We start from the raw sequence: 18979 nt of genomic DNA on the forward strand, positions 1-18979 counted from the left end.
CTCAGTTTCCTAGTCTGTTTCCCACCTCTCCTCCCATCATGTGCCCACAAAGAGCAAGAAACGCAGGTTCCGACAAGGCCTCAGCGTTTACCCACAGACCTGGTCTCCCTCCCTGTTCCAGGTTCTCACCTGAGCACGAGGCCTGGCCTCAGTGTTTACCCACAGGCCTGCTCTCCCTCTCTGTTCATGTCCTTATCTGAGCTGTGGGTGTGCGTTTCTGTCTCCCGGGCTCTTCCTCCTGCATCAGCGGGGATGGTCCCTCTCCAGCTCGTCCTCACTGTGCTCCCTGCAGAGAAGCAGCGCTACCGGGAGTCCTACATCAGCGATGGGCTGGAGCTGGACCCGGACAGCAGGGGCTCCCCGGGCAGCGGGGTCAGCAGCCAGCACTGCCCTCACCGCCTCTCATGCCACTCCGCCGACAGCCATGGCAGCTCCCACACGTCAGGCATCGAGGCCGACTCCTGGCTCAGGGAATCCAGAGAGATGTCTGTGGACACACCCTTGGAGGTCCAGGGTCTCCATGAGAAGGAGCCGTCCTCCAGCCTCAGGACCAGCCGCAGCCACCCCAGCATATGTGGTGACAGCCAAGGTGGGCCTGAGGGAGATGCCCAGGCCCCAGGGACAGTGAGTGCAGCCCAGCCAGCCCCAGCTTGGCTGACCCTGGACACTGAGGCAGCAAAGCCCTGGCCTGCCCTCCAGTGGCCAGACGTGAGGGGCTGGGGCTGACTGTGACCTGAGTCCCGGGAAATGTGCCAGAACATGCCGGAGGGACAGAGATGGCAGGGAGGAGCTGCCTGCAGCCTGCCGTGCCTGAGTCCCCGTCCCCGCCAAGAGGCAGCCGCAGGCTGGCATCAGACAGGAGAGGTGGGGTCCTCTTGGGGTTGCAGATGAGTCCGGGTCCTTTAGCTTTCTTGGAAGCCGATCTCAGGAGCCCCTCCCACACCTAGGAAGCCCCCTGGCTCCTACAAAGCCCCCCAACTTCTAGGAAGCCCCCCATTCCTAAGAAGTCCCATGAACTCCTAGGGACCCCCCAACTCTTAGGAGCCCCTACTCCTAGGAAGCCCCATCCCACCAGCGCCCCTCCCGTCAGAAAGCCTGGGTTAGACTCACGTCTTTTTATGCTCAGCTGAGTAGCAGTGAAAAGACAGAGCCATTCAGAGTGTTCTAGGACCGTGTGTCCACCTGGCCCAGGACGCAGCATCCCGTCTGAAGGATGCATCCTGCCCAGTCCCTGTGTTATGAGGCCCTAAAGAGCTTCCTCATCGCCCTAGAAAGGGGACCTCAGCTCTGCTGGTCTCTGAGTGTCCCCACGGCCCTGATGGTGGATGTGATGAGATCAGGTGGGACCAGCCCCAGGGCTCAGTCACCCAGGGCCATCCAGGGTCACAAAACATCACCAGAGCCTCCCAGGGCCAGGCATTCCTGTCACTAAGCCACTGTGTCCACTGTTGCCCTTGGAGTGTCTGGTCCACCAGTAAGGGATGGTTGGCCTCCATCTCTGAGGTTTTACGCAAGCCATGTGGTCTGTAACCCAGCGGGAATCGTCGTGCTAATCCCGCGTCTGCACAGTAAGGGCCCGTTTTATCAGAGGTCAGGGAATGGAGCCAAAGCAGTCACTGCACTGAGAGCAAGGGGGCAGTGTGAGCCTCGGGAGAAGCCTGCCCGAGGTCAGGGCCCCAGAACTGCAGGGAACTGCCCTGGGGAGGAGCCATGTCAGGCAGAACCCAGACCCCTGTGCTCATGGCTGCCTCCTCCCACAGCCATTCGCCAGGAACCCTGCGCCGAGGTCAGGACCAGAGGCCAGAGCACCGAGGCTGTGCACCAGGTAGAGTCCCCGCCATGGGCCAGAAGTCCCGGGCCCTGCTCCTCCATCTCATTCTCCTAGGTCCCCTGTCAGGGGCCTGGGGGACCTTCCAAGGCCTATCAGAGGGTCCCTCGACTGACATCCCCAGAGACGCAGCGGGCAAGTCAGGGAGCAACAAGGCTCTCGGGCACTGGGGCGGGTGGGCGTGGGTGGGGGCCTCAGCCTCAAGGCCAAGTGAGCCGGCTTGCTGTGGGGAGTGAGGGGTCCTGCCTGGGGCAGGGCTGGCCGGGCCCTGAGTGTCACGGGGCCACTGTAGGCAGGACCTGGACACCTGGGCCCTGCGACCTGCCATGTAGCAGACTGGCTGCCCCATCCCCTTCGTCCACCTCCTCCACCTGGGACCTGGTCCCATGTGTGCAGGGCTGTTCCAGGCCTTCCCCCACTTCCTGTGGAGCCCCTGAGCCTTAGGGTCCCCCCAGAGAGCTAGAGGAGAGGCAGTGCCAGTGGTTCCTGGATGCCCAGGTGGGGAACAGGTGGGCTCAGGGTTCCCAGCCAGGCTCCAAGTTGCCCTCCCAACCCCCGCCCCCGACTCCACCGCAGCGGGGTGAGGCCCCCTCTGGTCAGCCCTGTCCAGAATCCCCCTGGAAAGACAGAGAAAATCAGCTGTGGTTGGTTAGTTATTGTGATGCTGGATGGGGAGAGAACAGGGCTGGGCACAGGAGGCTGGATGGAGAGAGAACAGGGCTGGGCACGGGAGGAGGGAGGGGAGGCTGCAAGTCCTGGCAGGCACGGACCCATCCCGGTGGGGGTGATCCCAAGCCTAGGTCAGCCCACTCCGGAGGAGACGGCCGCCCAAAGCCGCCTGAGCTCTGGGCCAGGGACTGTCACTCTTGAAAAACGTATTGATTAAAAACAAGAAAACACGCGTAGAAGGGCAAGTCAGACCCTGGCGCTGGGCAGCCTTCAGCGTGGCCTGCCGCTTGCCCCTGCCCCCTGCCCCCTGCTCCCTGCTGCCAGCCTCCAGGGGCCTTATCTGCCTCCTGGGGGCACAGCGGTCCAGGGCAGACCTGAGGGACTATGGCAGCCGAGAAGCTTGGGCTGGAGGTGTCACTTAAGGGCCATGACGCTGCCCACTGGATGCCCACCTGGACGAGACCTTGGACAGTCACCTCTGAACCCAGTTTCCTCCCGTATAAAAATAAGAGGCCATTCTTGATGTTGGAGGTGCTTCCAGAGCTGGTGTTCAAGGCCCACACTCAGACCTGATCCTAAATTACACCAAATGCTAAGAGTCCAGGTCCTCTGAGTTAAAAGGCAGAAAGCAGCCCTGGGAAAGAAGCTAGGCAAGGTGGGGGCCTCCCAAAATGCTTCAAAAGAAAACGCCAAGCCTGTCTCACAGAGGCGTAGGCTGGGGGAGCCCGTCCAGGGGCAGGCTGGCCGTGCACAGCGGCACAGGGTGAGCAATGGCAAGGAGTGTGCCTCTGTGGCCACCAGCAGTGTGGCTGCTGTCTGCGGTGGTGCGAGCGGGAGGGGGTGGCAGGCCTCACCCCGTGTCCTCTCCCTGCAGATCTGGGAAATGAAAGCCGGGGTCAGCGAGGAGCCGCACAGCCGCAGCCTGGACGACACACGTCGGCACCAGCTGGCCCTGCACCCAGCGCCCACCTCACCCAGCCGTACCTTCCGCTGCGCCCCAGACTGCGGGCTGACAGCCCCCTGCGAGAACAGGGCCACTCTCCACAGCAAGAGGTCCAGCAACTGCCTCACCCTGGACCTGTTCGGAGAGGCCCCACCCCCACAGGAGTTTGTGGTGTAGGCGCCATTCACCCAGCAGCGCGGTCTGCACCGCCAGGCTCAGCCCCTGCCCACCCCACTGCCACGTGGCCCTCGGCCCTTCCTGCCCGCCGGATGCTGCCCACACCTCCACAGCCAGCACGCTCCACAGGTTCACCTGTAAGAGGTGTGGAGTGGCTCTGACATCAACCTTGGAGGTGACAAACAGGTCCCACACCTCATCCCTGCCCTCGGTGCACCCAGGAGCTCCTTCCATCGGGGTCTCCAGGGAGCAGGTTCAAGGTCTGGCTGTCGAGTGTCCAGAGACCCATGGTGTTGGCCCCTGAGGCAGCCTGTCACCCATCCTAGTCTGGGAGAGAAGGTGACACAGCTGGGCCCAGACCCTGGAGAGAGGGCTCTGCAGTATCCCACACTGCCAGCTCCCCGAGAGACAGCTCCCAAGCCAGAGTTCACAGTGGTCATCACTGTACAGGACCCAGGCTCCTCCTAGACCTGAACCCCTCTCTGTAACTCCTGTTCGCCAGCGCTGGGCCTGCCAGACAGAGGCCCTTCTTGAGGTACAAGCCCAGCTCTGTCACCTGAGATCCAGCCAGAGACCCTCCTCCACCATCCGCAGTCAATGGCTGTGCTTTCCCTTCCCGGTCAGGGCTTCCAAAGACCCCACTGCCCCGGAGCTGACGCTGACTCTGTTCCCATCTCAGCCGTGAGGCCTCGGGACCCGCTCTGCTCACTGGTGGCTTCCTTAAGCCATTGCCCTGGCTGGGGTGGGGCTGGTGCAGCCCAGTTGGTAGAGGGGAGAGGCTTTGGTGATAGATGGGGAGTGGGGGACTGGCTATTCATGGCACCTGCTTTGACCCCGGTGAACTCCAGGGGTAATGCAACCTCGGTACCGTGGGCTCTGGAAGGCCACCAGGGTAGGGTCTCCCCAGGGCTCCTCCCCCTGCATGAGACTCCTGCACACGTGCAAACCTGCTGTCCTCTGCATTTAGAGGAATGGCCCGTGTATCCCTGCTAGTCTCAGGCCCAACACAGAGCACTGAGAGGCCACAGTGGTTCAGCCCTGTGTCCTGAACACCACTGCCCCCTTCACTGTCTGTGTGGTGAAGACGCCGCCGCACCACCCTCCCCCTCACTGGAGACAAGCGTGAGCTTGAGCCCCGTGGCCTGGTGCAGGGCCACGTGCATTGAGGCCGCCTCTTTGACGGGTCCATCCAGGGGGGCCCTCTCCTTTCTGTGAAAGGGAATCCTGTGTGTGCCCCAGGCACGTGTAATAAAGAACCCGAGAGATGCCTCCTGCTTGAACCAGGACCCGCCTGCCCGGGGGCCTGGTGAGACACCGGCTGTAACTCACTCAGGGGTATCGGTCACAGAAGGTTGCGTTCTGTAGATGGCCACAAGCCCCAGTGCTGCCGAGGGCAAGACCGTCCACAATGCAACAGGGGAGGGGTGCCTAGTGCTGGCTCAGATGTGGGCATGTGGGCACTTCCCAAAGCCATTCCCATTAGTACAAGATAATTGATTTGCCCTGGTCCGGGGCAATGACCGTCTTCTTCCCTTGAAGAAACGAAAGCAACAGCCCAGTCCCGTAGACCATGCGGGAAGGCACATACCAGTGTTGGGGAGACGCAGGAGGTGGTGTCCGCCATGAGGCAGGGTCTGAGCTAAGACCTACATGCACACATGCACACACACACGCACACACACGCACACGTGCACACACACGCGCACACACACATGCACACACACGCACACATCCACACACGCACACATCGGCACAGGCACACACGCATGTGCACGCTCCCCATGTCCAGGCTTCCCCTGCCAGTCACCTTCGCCACATGCCATAGACCCCAGAGGCAGCAAAGGCCGGGCCAGCGCACCCCTAACTTGTGGAAGGGTCACACTGCAGCCGGCCCAGCACCTTGTGTCCTGGCAGAGGCGAGGCAGCCATGGCCCTTGGCTGACCCAAGAAGCCGCTCTGGCCCCACTGGGATTCCTATTTCTGTCCTTCCTCTGGACCTTGTGGACAGACATGGAGAATTATGCCAGATGCCTGTTAACTACCGGGTAGGCCTGCTCCGAAGACTCTAATCTCTGGTGTTCAGAGTACGTGGAGAGGACAATTAGAGGCCCGCTGCTCTGAGCCTTGCCCAAGAGAGGATGGCCGGGCAGGCCACATGAAGCCTATGTGGGCCACTGGCTCAGACACACCCAGCCAGGGCTGGGGCAGGCTCCCCTGAGGCTTGAGCCTCAGCCTTGCTCACCGCCCCTTCCCACAGCCTCCTCCGACATCCACCCACACCTGGAGGGGCAGGAGCGGAGCTGGAAGCAGAAGGCCAGCCTGGGAGGGGCCCTCCTTCCCAGAGAGAAAGCAGCAGAGCCGGGCTGCGGGAAGTGGGGGAAGCCAGGCTTTCCTTGTGTACAGATTGAGATCAGAGGTCTTTTAGGCAATACAGCTATTTTGCAGGAAAATGGACACCGACTGGTAGGGACAGGGATGGTGCCTAAGAAGGAAGGGAGGGGGCAGGGCTGGGGGTGGCCTGCAAATGGACAGAGGCCACTGTGTACAGGGGGGCTTGCAGCCTCCAGGTGGCATGAGGCAGGCAGGTGTGGGAGGGGCACAGGGTAAAGTCCCCAGTCCCTGTCCTACCCTGTCGGTGGACAGGAAAATAAACCCACCTGTCCCAGTCCCTGCAGACCCCCGAGGAGCAGGCCAAGGACCTCCAGCATCACAGCTTCGCACGACCAAGGCTGGGGTGGCCGGTCCTGTGGCCGGGGCCAGGTCTGCAGTCAAGCCAGCAGGTCCAGACTCGTAAGAACCACCCAGAGGGCTTGTTGGGGCTGGGTTTCTGGGCCCTCCACTGAGTCTGCTTCTGTGGGTCTCGCTGGGACCCGGAACCTGCATTGCTGCCGCGGGGGTCTGGGTCTGAGGGCGCAGCTTTCTCTGCTGGGTGGGGTGTGGGAGGCAGCAGATCCTGCTCCTGGGGGCAGTTGGTCTGAGCAGTGACAGGGTGGCCCTGGGCAGGGCCGGTTCCCTCTTGCCTATGTTGAAGCATGGCCCCCTCTGGGCCCCCAGCCATCCGCTCAGCCTCCCTCACGGAAGATGGAGAATTCCAGACAGCGCTCGTCCTTCCTCCAGGAAAGCCTGCTCCATCCACGGTGATTGAGGGCCTGAGAAGCTCTGCTCTTGGGCTGAACCCCAAGCAGGAGGAGGCCGGGGTCCTCAGGTGCCCATCTGGGAGGCCCGGGGCAGCCAGCAACCGCCTCTGCATCTGGGCTGTCACAGGAGAGAAGCTCCCAAGCCGAGCATCAGCCTGTCGTGGCCCATGGACTCTGGGTTCCCAGGCAGGGGAAATGTGCCACAGAACCACAGGGAAGGCCGCCGTGGCCCACAGACTCTGGGTTCCAAGGCAGGGGAAATGTGCCACGGAACCACAGGAGAGGCCGCCGTGGCCCACGGACTCTGGGTTCCCAGGCAGGGGAAATGTGCCACGGAACCACAGGGAAGGCCGCCGTGGCCCACGGACTCTGGGTTCCCAGGCAGGGGAAATGTGCCAGGACCACAAGGAAGGCTGAGCTCTGGGGACCTGCCAGTGCGTTCACAAAGTTTTATCATTTTGTAAAACTTGCAGAAAACTCAGCCGTCTGTGTTTGGGACCAGCAGCCCCTTCCACTCAGGGTTCATCCGTCATGCTCGTTTCACCTTGAGGGGCACTGAGGGACCTGGGGGTGTGAGGGACCCACGTAGGGAGGCTGAACTGGACACGCACTTGGCTCGGTCTGCTGGGAGACGTTTCAGGGTTCCCAGTCATGTCGTCTCCACCTGTAGGAGCAGCAGGGAGTCTCAGGACAGGATGGCCAGGGCCAGAGGTCACCTGGCGAGGGGGACATGTACTCCCAGCCTGGGAGGTGTGGGGACTGCAAAAGAAACGGAGCTGGCAGTGGGAGGCTGGATGTGGTAGGAAATGCCGGTCCTGCAGCCGGACCCACGACCGTTCTCACAGCAGCGAGCTGTGATGGGGAGGCTGCCTTTCAGGTGCCAAGGTTAGAACACAATCCCGGGCAGCCCTGCCGGGAGAAAGCTGGTATTCTACAGAGGTGTGCGAAGAGACAACCATGCGGTGGGGAAAATGGCCTGGGTCGATTGTTTATTAATTACAGGCAGCTACCAATAAAACCGTCACCGAATATTGTGTTATTGCGTTTTCCAGCTTTTTAAACTTTGTGATGTGATTTTTTTTAATGCTTCTGTGTTTAGATTTATCTTCATACTTTAGAATTTGTAACCTTATCTTTTTCCCTGAAGGAAGGCTCCCCATCACCATCTAACCATGGAAGTTTCAGGCCTCAAAACGGGGCCCAGGGTGGGGACTCTGATCTCAGAGCCTCGGGTCACACAGCGGCCGCCACTCCCTGCTCACATCCCCTGGCTACGGATGAGGCCCCCAGGCCACCGGGAACAGGCTGGAGCTCCCTCCCGCCCGTGCCTGGTTCTCTGGCCACCCCAGTGTGGCGGTGTTCATCCTGAGTCCCCTCCTGGCTCTGCCCTAGCGTCTGTGCTCAGGTGACCAGCCAGGCCTCCCACTGGCAGGGGTGTGGTTCTCTCCATCCAGCCACTGCTGCTGTCACCAACCAGTGCACGCAGCAGGAACCGGACACGTCACCGCCACCAAGTGGGGACCTGTTTGCTGCACCCTCTGTCGTCTGTCCTTGGACATCAGGGCCATTGTCCGCCCACAGCCCTAGACATCCACGGTGTTGGGGCAGCGGCAGGGCCTGGCACAGTGGGAGAAGAGGAAGAAGCGCATCCTCAGAGCAAGATGCAGGACTGTGCCCTGTGGGGTGCGGGCCAGGCTCCCTCCTGAGCGGACATGGGAACACAGAACAATGGGAACAGGCCACCGAGCATGGGCCAGCCTCCAATGGGGTCTCTGCAGGAGGTGGACTGGGAGGTGGGCGCACCTCAGGAGCCTCCGGAAAGTTCTTTATGGCCAGGCACAGTGGCTCACGCCTGTAATCCCAACATTTTGGGAGGCTGAGGCGAGCGGATCACTTGAGGCCAGGAGTTTGAGACCAGCCTGGGTGACCTGGCGAAACCCCATCTCTACAAAATATATAGAAATAAAATTAGCGGGGCATGGTGGCGCCTGTGGTGCCAGCTACTCAGGAGGCTGAGGCGGGAGAATCGCTTGAGCCTGGGAGGTCAAGGCTGCAGTGAGCTGAGATCATGCCACTGCACTGCAGCCTGGGTGACACAGCAAGACCCTGTCTCAGAAAAAACCAAAATGCTCTTTGTTCTCTGAGGAAGGGGCTGCCAAGCAGAAAGTGGAGGGAGGCCGTCAGGCTCCGGTGGCCCTGACAGTGCAGGGGTGGAGTGCTCCGCCTGTGGGCTGGGGCGCAGGTCTGGGAGGCCGGCACTGTCCCCCACGGTGGCAGGTGTGTAAAGCGAGGCATCCAGCGGGGGTCCGGGGCCGCCTCCCCGCAGCCTCTCCTGTGTTTGGCTTCTCACGTGTGATTCCTGGGGACAGGTGCCCTGGGCTCCCAGAGAGGCTGCAGGACACACACCAGCCCTGGTGTGTCCACTACGCTGTCTTCCCTCTGGTCGCTACAACAGGTCCTCACAGGCCGTGTGGCCTCACTCCGCCTACTCCTCACAGTTCTGGAGGCTGGAAGTCCAGGATTAAGGGGCCGGTCAGTTCCGTTCCTGGTCCAGGCCCGCTCCCTGGCCACTGCATCCTCTCAGAGCGGAAGGGGCTTGGGAGCTCCCAGGGCCCCCCTTCCAAAGGCACTAATCCCACCCGTGAGCCTCCACCCTCACAACCTCACCGGCTCCCACAAGCCCCACCTCCTAACACCATGGCCTTGCTGGTGAAGATTCCGACACAGACGTTGGGGGACGCACTCAGCCCTCCCTGCATTGCACGCTGGGACAGATCCAGCTCATCGGTCTCCATCCCGGTCTTGGGATCTTCAAAGCAGGAGCCTCCGACATTGACTGCAGTCTCCTCGGTGCCAAAGCAAGACCCCAGTACAGGAGGCAGCCAATAAATGGGCACAGAACGGGTGAAAGAGGGAGGGAGAGGCCGGGGGTTAGTGCTCCGTGTGCCTCAGTGGGCAGGGCTGGCTTGCTCTGGCACACACGCACTTTCAAAGCATGTCAGCTTCACCGGCTTCAAAGCTCATGTGCATGAAAGACATTGCAAAACTCAAACCAAACAGTAAACAAATTAAGACATCTCTAGGACCTAAAAGGATTTCAACACAATGTGAAAAATGTTGGCAAAACATGAAAGCGGGCTTTGTGAGTTTTGAGGAATTACTGAGTTGTGACAATGAGTTCTGGTCTGCTTGGGGGAGCTGCAGTCGTGCTTCCTTCTGTCCGCTGTGGTCCTGCTCCAGCTCCTGCTCTTCTCTGATGTTTCTTTCAGGCAGATGTCACCCACCCTTTGGGACTTCTCCCCGGGTCGCTAGCCCAGACCCTCCCCTTGGCTCAGGTGGTTCCATTTCTGCCCCTTTGCTGCTGGCCTCCTTCTGAGGATGCCCGTGTGTCTCCAGGACCACTGCTCCAGTCATTGGTGTAGATCAAACTGCCCTTCACATGCGGCCTGAAAATGTGACTGTCTTCCGGGTGTCTTCCGGGCTGGGCTGCCACCTCCACCACCTCACCTGCGACAGAAGCCCTGCGTTTTTCAGTAACCACGTTCCACAAACGCCTCCTGACTCCCTTCCAGAACACACAAAGATCAACAAAGCTCAGAATCCGGTCCCGACGTCATGTCACGAAGAGCAGGTAGTCCATCAAAGGGATGGGCCCCATGAGTGAAGGGTTGAGACACCAGCTTGCTCTGGCTGTGCCAACTGTATATACCTCCTTGTCCACCCAGGCTGAGCCAGAGTCCGGCCACACCCACTTACCAACCCACCCTGCATTGTTCTGGCCCGCCCGCATCCCAGGGCTTGCCCGAGGAGCGTGGCTGAAACTACGGAGCGTCCCTAGCACTTTAGGGAAACAGATGTAAAATGTCCGTGGGTTTTGGCCAAGCTCCACTAAGAAGGGAGAAGGTCCAGGGAGTTAGGAGACCCCCAGGGTGTCGGTCACCCAGGTCCTGTCCACTGGGATAACAGCTCGCTGGCCTCCCACAGCAACACCCCCAGGGTCAGCATTCCACCACCTCAGTCTCCACAAATGAGGTGTCTTCCATTTCTGCTAACCAAGCAAAGTCAGCGACTGGATTACAAGTTCCCAGGCCCAGGGCCTTAGCCTCAGCAAGGCTGCTGGGCTCACACTGTGCTGAGGAGGCCACGGCTGCCCCGGCCACACGTGGGCCCCCAGCTTGTCCTCTGTGTGCTCCTCCTGCCTCCTCCGACCGCTGCTCTTTCCCCGAGTATCAGGGCTGGGCCAGGCTGTTCCCGAAGTGAGGTCTGTAGTTAATTCGGATTCCAAGATGAGCCTGGTCCCAGACAGTCCTAAGGGAGCATCCAGGGCCACAAGCCGCACTGTGCGGCCACCCCCACCACTCCCCAGGGCCTGTTCCTGGCTACAGGGGGGCACAGGGAGCCTGCGGAGGAAAGGGCAGGCAAGAGAGATCTGCGGCAGCTGGTGTCCCCACCATATCTGGCCCCCTCCTGCCTCACACTAAAAGATGGCCAGGGTGGGAAACTCGGCATGCAGGGACCTCCAGCGAGTACCAGCAGGCCGGGGGCTGGTGTCTAGGATGCTCTAGGATGGCGGCGTGCGCCCCTCACAGGGTAATTATAGCACAGAACACATGGTCCCGCATGGCCAGACACTTTGTCATTCCCCCTTTGCCACTATGGACCCTTCAGGCCTCTGCACAGAGGCTGCCCCTGCAGGGAAGCCCCCGCCGGACCCCGAAACGGGGCCAGGCCCCGGTCGTTCCACTCTAACAGGCACCTGTCGCAGCTCCCACACCCTGGGTAGCTGTAGTGTCTTCTGTCCTCCCCATTTGGGCTGTATCCCCCGCATGGGCTCCACGTGCCGCCTAAACCTCTGCTGAGTGTTTCCTCCCACAGATCACTGGCAAATCTCTTCAAAACCAGTGGCCTCTGACCCGCTACAAGCTGAAGAGGGCAGGGTGTTTTATTCCACCCTTGCAGTGTCCTCTGGACGAAACCGCGTGGGTCCCCACCCCACCCCACCCCACCCCGGCCCCCTGCAATCTTCCCTCCTCGGGGCCTGGGTTCCTTCCCTTCCTCCTCTCCTCTCCTGAGCCTGCCCATGTCACAGGTTCTGTGGCCAAAGGGCCTGAGGGAGGCAAGGAGGGGGTGCTGTCCAGGTTCAAGGCACCCCTCCAATCATGCCTCGTCCAGCTGTGAAGCCCCCAGACATGTCAGCCCTGGGAACATGAACCTCACATCAGAGTCACGCGCTCACCCCGTAAGGCGGCTCTCGTGCATGAACAATTGTGCCCTACGTCAGCGCTGAGGAGGTCTGGTTGTGTGCAGTTGGCGGAAGCCACGAGTGTTTTTGGAGATGCATTTCTCCGTGGTGCTGGGACTGTCCACTTCTGTGAGAGAAGGAGCCTCCTTGCTCAGCGTCCTTGCTTTTCAAATGGGTTGATCCTAAACACCTTCAAAGGCCCCGAGCCAAGAGGAAGAAGCTAATGAACACGAAGATAGCAACCCCAGAGCAGAGCTGTTAATTGACAGGATGTCTTTGAGTTTTAGTCACTGACTAGTTTTGGGGATTTTTTGTGTATGTTTCCTGGGTCTTTCCCTCCCTCTCCCTTCTCAGGGGCAGCGCATCAGCACCACGGTGATGGGCCATTGAAATCACTGGTGGTGGCCAGCGGTGGGGTGAGTGCCTGCAGCTCCACACCCTGGAGACTGGGCTGGTTTGCTCTGAAACCCTGGCACTCTGGGTGTGGCCAAGTGGACCAGGGTGAAGACTGGCCCCAGGCTTCCTTCTAGGAAATGAGGAGTTGGAGTGAAAGGCAGACGAAAACCTGGGAAGCGAGGACTCAGCTGCACGCCCTGTGATGGGACAGAGGGGCCCAGTCTGCAGCGTGGGGACATCGAGGGTGGCAGGCAGTGGGGTCCAGCGCCTGGGGCCCAAGCGTCCCCCACGCCCACTGCCCTGAATCCCAGTCTCTGTAGACGCCCTTGCTCTAGGCTGTGACTGGCAGGTTTCTGAGTCACTCACGTGTCTGCCATCCCGCGTGGAGGCTGGCCAGAGCCTGTCCAACACTTCCCCAGGGGGAAGCTCTGCCATTTTCACATGGTGCACGTCTCAGGGGCACCGCTGTGGGCCCCACGCGGCTGTGGGGCGAAGCGTCCACGCAACCTCTCCAAAGGCAGCTTGGTTATCGAAATGCCGGCCTTGCTCAGAGAGGAGCTTCATCAAACACACAAAGAAGGCTTGTCGAGTGTCACGTGGCTCAGCCAGGCTGCCCCTTATGTCACGCTATGGCAGCAGCTCCGGCCCTTCAAGGTCAGGAGGAGGACAGCAGGGCCCGGCAGCGGCTATTGCTTGGTGCTGCTGTTCAGTGCGGGCTCCACAGAGAAGCTTCCGTCTCGTGGGGCTGCCGCCTCCTGTGTCCGTCATTTGTGCATCGATGTCTCTGTCCTACTAAAGGAACTTCGCGCCTCAGCAAGCTGGTGAGGGGCTTCCTGAGCCAGGGGCATCTGCCTGCCTAAGGGCCAACCCTAATGAGAAGTTTGGTTTTATTTTGGGCACTGAAGGAGCATCTCAGAAGCTGTGGGGTCACTCAGGTCATCACAATGATGAGGGGACACAAGTGACATTGAGCAGATGGGCACCAAGGATGCCAGGTCCCCACAAGGCACAGGACACGCCCACCCAGCAAATACCATCCCGGGGGCCATGTGGCTTTAGCCCCCATCAGACATTCATAGGTAGAAATCCTGCATCCGGTGATCCAGGCCTGAAACCTCACACTGTTCTCCATAAAATTAGGAAGGATTATTTCTGCAGTTTTGATGTACATTATGTGTCAGGAATGCAACAGTCACATAAACCAAGAGAAGCTGAAATTGTAACATTACCGAGAGATTTTCACCATTTACAAAATGATACCAAGTTGCTACACTGCTCATGATACGTGAGTCACGAGTGTGACCCTTCCGTGTCCGTCTGCTTTCTGTAGCGGCCACATTTGTGGAGATTTTACATGCCCATGCGTGCACACACACAGATACAGTCACTTGGCCCTTATTTTTAAATTGTGGAATATACATACATTGAATATTGTCTTCCTTCTTTTACCCTAACTCATTTACTTCACAGTGTGTTCAGGTGTAGTTGTCTTGAAAGTTTTACAAATTGAAATATACATACGTATACATACACAGAAAAAAATTCCTTTTATTTCCCCAGTATATTTTTATTTTTATTATTTATTTATTTATTTATTTATTTATTTATTTATTTGAGACAGTCTTGCTCTGTTGCCCAGGCCGGAGTGCAGCGGTGTGATCTCTGCTCACTGCAACCTCTGCCTCCCGGGTTCAAGCGATTCTCGTGCCTCAGCCTCCTGAGAAGCCGGGATTACAGGTGTCACCGTGCCTGGCTAATTTTTGTATTTTTAGTAGAGACAGTGTTTCACCATGTGGGCCAGGCCGATCTCAAACTCCTAACCTCAAGTGATCCACCTGCCTCGGCCTCCCAAAGTGCTGGGATTATAGGTGTGAGCCACCGCATCTGGCCTATTTCTCCATTATATTATAGTTACATCATTATATGGATTCTTTTTTTAAAAAAAGGTGTGCCCTGCTAGATTATACAATCCATGTATAATTTCACTTCAGGATAATCAAAGGATCCTTAAAAATAGGTGGTGGTACGAAATGGAGGCATGTCTGTGGGGTTCAGTGCAGGGCTAGGCGGGCTGCCCACCTGTGGCCCCCGAGCTAGCAGCCAGCCTGTGCTGAGGGGCGCTGTCAGTCAGTGGGAAACACACACAGATTCTGAAGACTTAGTGTGGACAAAAAAATCTACAATATCTCATTAATGTCTTTATATTGATTTCATATTGACTACACGTTGGGATGATCTTATTTTTGATACACGAGATTAAATCTGGTCTACGGATTAGTTTATCATCCATGGATCTACAGAGCTGTCATCTGTTCACTGACTGATCATCTACCATCTCTCTACCTATCTATTGTCTATCATCTCTCCCTGATTATATTAAAAACCATGAGTTGAAGCAGATGCCTCTGCTTTCTGCCCCACTATTGGGCTGAATCCTTTCCTGGCAGGGAGAGGCCCAGCATCTCTGTCTTCAGTGCATGATGCCCTGTGCACCTGCCCTCCTGGCCACCCTGACCAAAAACTGGACCCAGCAGCCTAGGCCGGGTCCCCATCCCCAGTGAGGCAGAATGCTCTGCCCTGGGAAAAGGAGTACAGGAAAAGGCCATTAGCACACTGGACCCTGAACGCCCCCTGCCTGTCCCCACCCCTTGCTCTGGGCTCCCTGGAAGGGAGGGGGTTCCTACCCTTCTGCCCGCCATGAGTCAGGGCCACCGCAGCTCACGCTCCTCACCTGAGCCGCACACGGGCACAGGTTTGCTTGGTTTGTGCTAACTACTAGAAAAGACATTTTACCTCTCTCTCACATAAACAGGATAAAGTAAAAAAGCATTTTCCTGGCGTTGAAACCATCTGAAAGCTACCAGCTGTGACTCCTCTCCAAAACCTGCTTCGCAGCCTATTCTCAGAGCCAAAATGATTGCTGATAGGAAATGGAGTGTTATTCTTGGTCTGTGCTTGTGACCCACACCCCATTCCTCCGAACATGTGTTCCTCCTGGGACCCTGCTCTTGTACCTGCTGGGTCCGAGAGGGCACATCAATCACTGTGGGGCCAGTGGAAATGGGGGACGCCCCAGCGGCCATCCTTCCAGCAGAGGATGTGGTGGGCAGCTGTCTTCACCATCATCCCCTTGTGAGGCAGAGAGGAGCCCTGCGGTGGAGTGGGGCTTAAACGTGCCAGTCCAGCCTCATGGCATGGGAAGTCACAGGCCAGTCTCCAGAGCTGTTCCTTGTCTCCTTTAAGGCTCGCAACCCTCTGGTCTCACCTGGCTTTGCAGAGGAGGAAGCTGGGCTTTAGAGGCCAAGCAAACCACCCAGGGATGCAGAGCTGGGAGGTGGCAGAGCCACCATGGAAACCAGAGTCCACCTGGTCCTGGAGTCTGCAGTGGGGAATCCCGGGGGCCGCGTTTGTGTCAAATCAGATGACAGGTGAGGCTGGCCCCAGACGCCCCCTCCCTCCCTGACACAGCTCCTCATGCGGAGTGTGGTGGACAACCAAAAACAGTGGTGAAGAAAGAGGGAGCCCGGGGTGAAAGGAAAAGCACAAACTCGAGGAGGCAGAGGTGGCAGCTGTGTGTGAGGCCTGGGGGCTCTGGGGCCGTACATGCTCAGCAGCGCCTCCCCAGACTCACAGGTGGGGTCTGCAGTGGGCCCAGGCTGACCAGCTCCACCAGGAAGGAGGAGCTCCCACTGTGCCCTCCTGCCCACGGCCGTTCCTGCCGGCTCCCGAGTTTCCCGGGGCAGGGCCTTTGGGGCCCAGGGTGGCCTCTGGGGAGAGTCTGATGAGGACAGCGAGTGCCTGCTGTGACACCTGGTGGCCGCCGCTCTGCAAGGAGCTCCTCTGTGGAGCCTGTTCTGCGTGATCGTCTGGCAGGAGTTGGAGGTCCCATCCACGTTCATGAGGGTGCTTTGGAATAAAGCCAGCTTTATCGAGTCCACATGAAACCTGTTTATTTCTAAGCACATATGCATTATAAGCAATGACAAAACACACAGTTTTAGGAGAAAAACTCATTAATGCGTTCAATCCGGCCTCCTCTTCCCCTCCATCTGGGAGCTGGGCGGCCTCTTTCGGGCAGGGCCTCGCTGGACTTGCCGAGCTCGGATCCCGAAACCCAGGCCCTGCAACGTCTGTGCCAGGTGCCTCTGGCTGGGAGAAATGCACAGCATCACCAGTAACTTCGCGTCACCTCCTTTAAAAAAGAAAAACAACATGCAAGCCGGAAAGAAGAGTGGCATCTGGAAGTGCCAACGTGCTGGCAACCAGGGCCCGAGAGGGGCAGCTGCAGAGAGGGCTGCCCGGCGCCCCAGCGGGAAACTGGCCACGTCTGGTAGGCTCCTGGGATGCGGGGTCTGGGGGGGTGAGCAGCCGGTCACTAGCACCCCTCGTCCGGGTCTGGGAGGCTCAGCAGCTGGTCACTAGCACCCGTCACCCGGGTCCGGGAGGGTCAGCAGCCGGTCACTAGCACCCCTCGCCTGGGTCTGGGAGGGTCAGCAGCCGGTCACTAGCACCTGTCACCCGGGTCCGGGAGGGTGAGGAGCCAGTCACTAGCACCCCTCACCCGGGTCCAGGAGGGTCAGCAGCCAGTTATTAGCACCCCTCGCCTGGGTCTAGGAGGGTCAGCAGCCGGTCACTAGCACCCCTCGCCCGGGTCTGGGAGGGCCAGCAGCCGGTCACTAGCACCCATCACCCAGGTCCGGGAGGGTCAGCAGCTGGTCACTAACACCCCTCGCCCGGGTCCGGGAGGGTCAGCAGCCAGTCACTAGCACCCCTCGCCCGGGTCCGGGAGGGCCAGCAGCCGGTCACTAGCACCCCTCACCCAGGGAAGCTGCAGGCCTTCTCACACTCCTGTGTCCCGGGAATTGGGAGGGAGGCATGAAGTCAGCCCTACGGGGTGAGTCTGCACGTGACCCTGCGGTGTGCTCGGCCCCCTGGGACTGCGTTTTCCAGAGCTCCCTCATGCCCACACCTGCTGCTCACGGCCCTGTGGCTCCCTCAGGCTCCACTGGGGCAGGGGCTGTGTGCCCAGGACTTCTCCTCCTGGGGGAATTCTGTCTCTTCCTTTTCTTCAGGACCCGTAGCAAGGGTTAAGCGGGACAGATGGAAACCAAAACCAACAGAGAAGGCAGGGAGAGCTAAGGGGAGGAAAAGTGCAGACCCCAGAGGCCAAGGCCGGGGCTCCCTGAGGGAACTGCTGGCTCTCGGGCACTGTGTGCCCTGTGGTGCCGCCCCTGAGATCACGGTGGGCTGTGCACCCAGCCTAGGTTGCCCCGTCTCTCAGTTGGGGCTACAAGCTTTGGAATCCAAGAGTACCAAGGTGGTCTCTGTCTTAGAGGTAGAATCCAAAAATATGATTCTGTGAACAGCCCCGTTATTCACCGTGTGGAGGAAGCCAGTTTGCCATGAGAGGGGGAAATACCCCACAATGAGAGACAGGGATAGTGTCTGGAACATTCTGGCCTCCCCGAGTCCCGAGCACCACCAGCGGCCCCTCCACCACCTCCCAGGGTGGTCCTCCCAGGAAGGAGGAGCCTCCACTGTGGTGGCCACGTGCCCCTGCCGTCCTGCGGTGGCCGTTTCTCAGGACAGGGCCTACAGGGCCCAGGGCCACCTCTGGGGGACTCCACCTGGACCCTCAGCCAGGAAGCCCAGCCCTGGCAGAGGCCACCCTGCAGCAGCAATGCTTCCTCGGGTCCTCCCTTTCAACCGGTCTGGAGTCTGAGTGGGGGGAGGGGGCACTAACTGAGCTCCCCTGCAAACTGCAAAGCCCAGATCCAGCCACAGCTGGATGACTCTGCACGGAGGCTGCCTGTGCCCCACCTGGCACTGATGCTTCATCTGCTGCGCCCAGGCTCCTGGCACCTGCCCCCAAAAGACCCAAGGAACTTGCAGCCTAAGCAGGTCCATACAGCTGGAGGGACCCACGCCACACACACAGCAGCAGCTTAGAGAGCCCTCAGCTGCCCTGGTGGACTCCCTGGTGAAGAGAGGGGTCAGGGCTGCCAGCCTTGAGAAACTGAGTCCGACCAGTAGGCAAGTCACACACAGACCGAACAAGCAAGCAACCAGGCCGAGGTGAGACAGTGCAGGAGAATGACCACCGTGCCATGGGAGTGCCAGCTAGCCAAAGCGAGGGCACAGGAGGTGCAGGGGGTACATGGGTGGCCCTCGAGGATGTGCAGGCTGGACGTGTGTGCACGTGTCCTGGGGCACGTGGTGTCCCATCTTGGGGGATTTGGGGGAAAACGGTTACCGAGGCAGTCCTGAAGGAGGTGGGTGAGCCTGCTGTTCCGGTATGGGATGTGGCTGCGGTGCTCCGACAAAGCCCCCAGGACGTCTGCCAGGGCTGCAAGGCTGCGGTTGATGCACGCTGTCTCCCTCAGGGCCGACCCGGTCACCCCGGACACACCTGGGACAGGACAGGGACCGCCACGCACCATCACCATTTGCACCAAGAAAGAAGGCAGGAAAAGCAAAACCAGCTCCTTGGGAGGAGCGGCTTTCAGGCAGGTAGAGGGGAGGCCACGGACGGGACAGGCATTAGAGCGAGGGTCTTTCATGGCTCTGCTCACAGCTCAAAGCAAGCT

At 59.4% G+C, this 18979-nt stretch overlaps 2 protein-coding genes across 19 annotated transcripts in view; one reads left to right on the top strand and one right to left on the bottom strand.

Annotated features, from left to right (window-relative positions):
- Positions 1–4894, top strand: part of FRMD1 (FERM domain containing 1) — a 30523-nt gene extending 25629 nt beyond the window's left edge. For all 9 annotated transcript variants that reach the window (XM_005551417.5, XM_045391752.3, XM_045391754.3 and 6 more), the window contains 3 exons: positions 293–589; positions 1761–1825; positions 3372–4894. In XM_005551417.5, the coding sequence (XP_005551474.3) occupies positions 293–589; positions 1761–1825; positions 3372–3617 (608 nt within the window). In that variant the 3' untranslated portion in view covers positions 3618–4894. The remainder of the gene's footprint in view (positions 1–292; positions 590–1760; positions 1826–3371) is intronic.
- Positions 4895–16316: 11422 nt separating this feature from the next.
- Positions 16317–18979, bottom strand: part of KIF25 (kinesin family member 25) — a 67792-nt gene continuing 65129 nt past the window's right edge. For 6 of the 10 annotated variants that reach the window (XM_065543152.2, XM_074036743.1, XM_065543151.2 and 3 more), the window contains one exon: positions 18287–18801. In XM_065543152.2, coding sequence (XP_065399224.1) covers positions 18431–18801 — 371 coding nt within the window. In that variant the 3' untranslated portion in view covers positions 18287–18430. Of the gene's footprint in view, positions 16585–18286; positions 18802–18979 lie in introns of those variants that run through there. The other 4 variants (XM_074036738.1, XM_045391750.3, XM_074036744.1 and 1 more) reach the window with 1 other exon arrangement.

This window comes from Macaca fascicularis, chromosome 4 (genome assembly GCF_037993035.2).
Source record: "Macaca fascicularis isolate 582-1 chromosome 4, T2T-MFA8v1.1".
Taxonomy (NCBI): domain Eukaryota; kingdom Metazoa; phylum Chordata; class Mammalia; order Primates; family Cercopithecidae; genus Macaca; species Macaca fascicularis.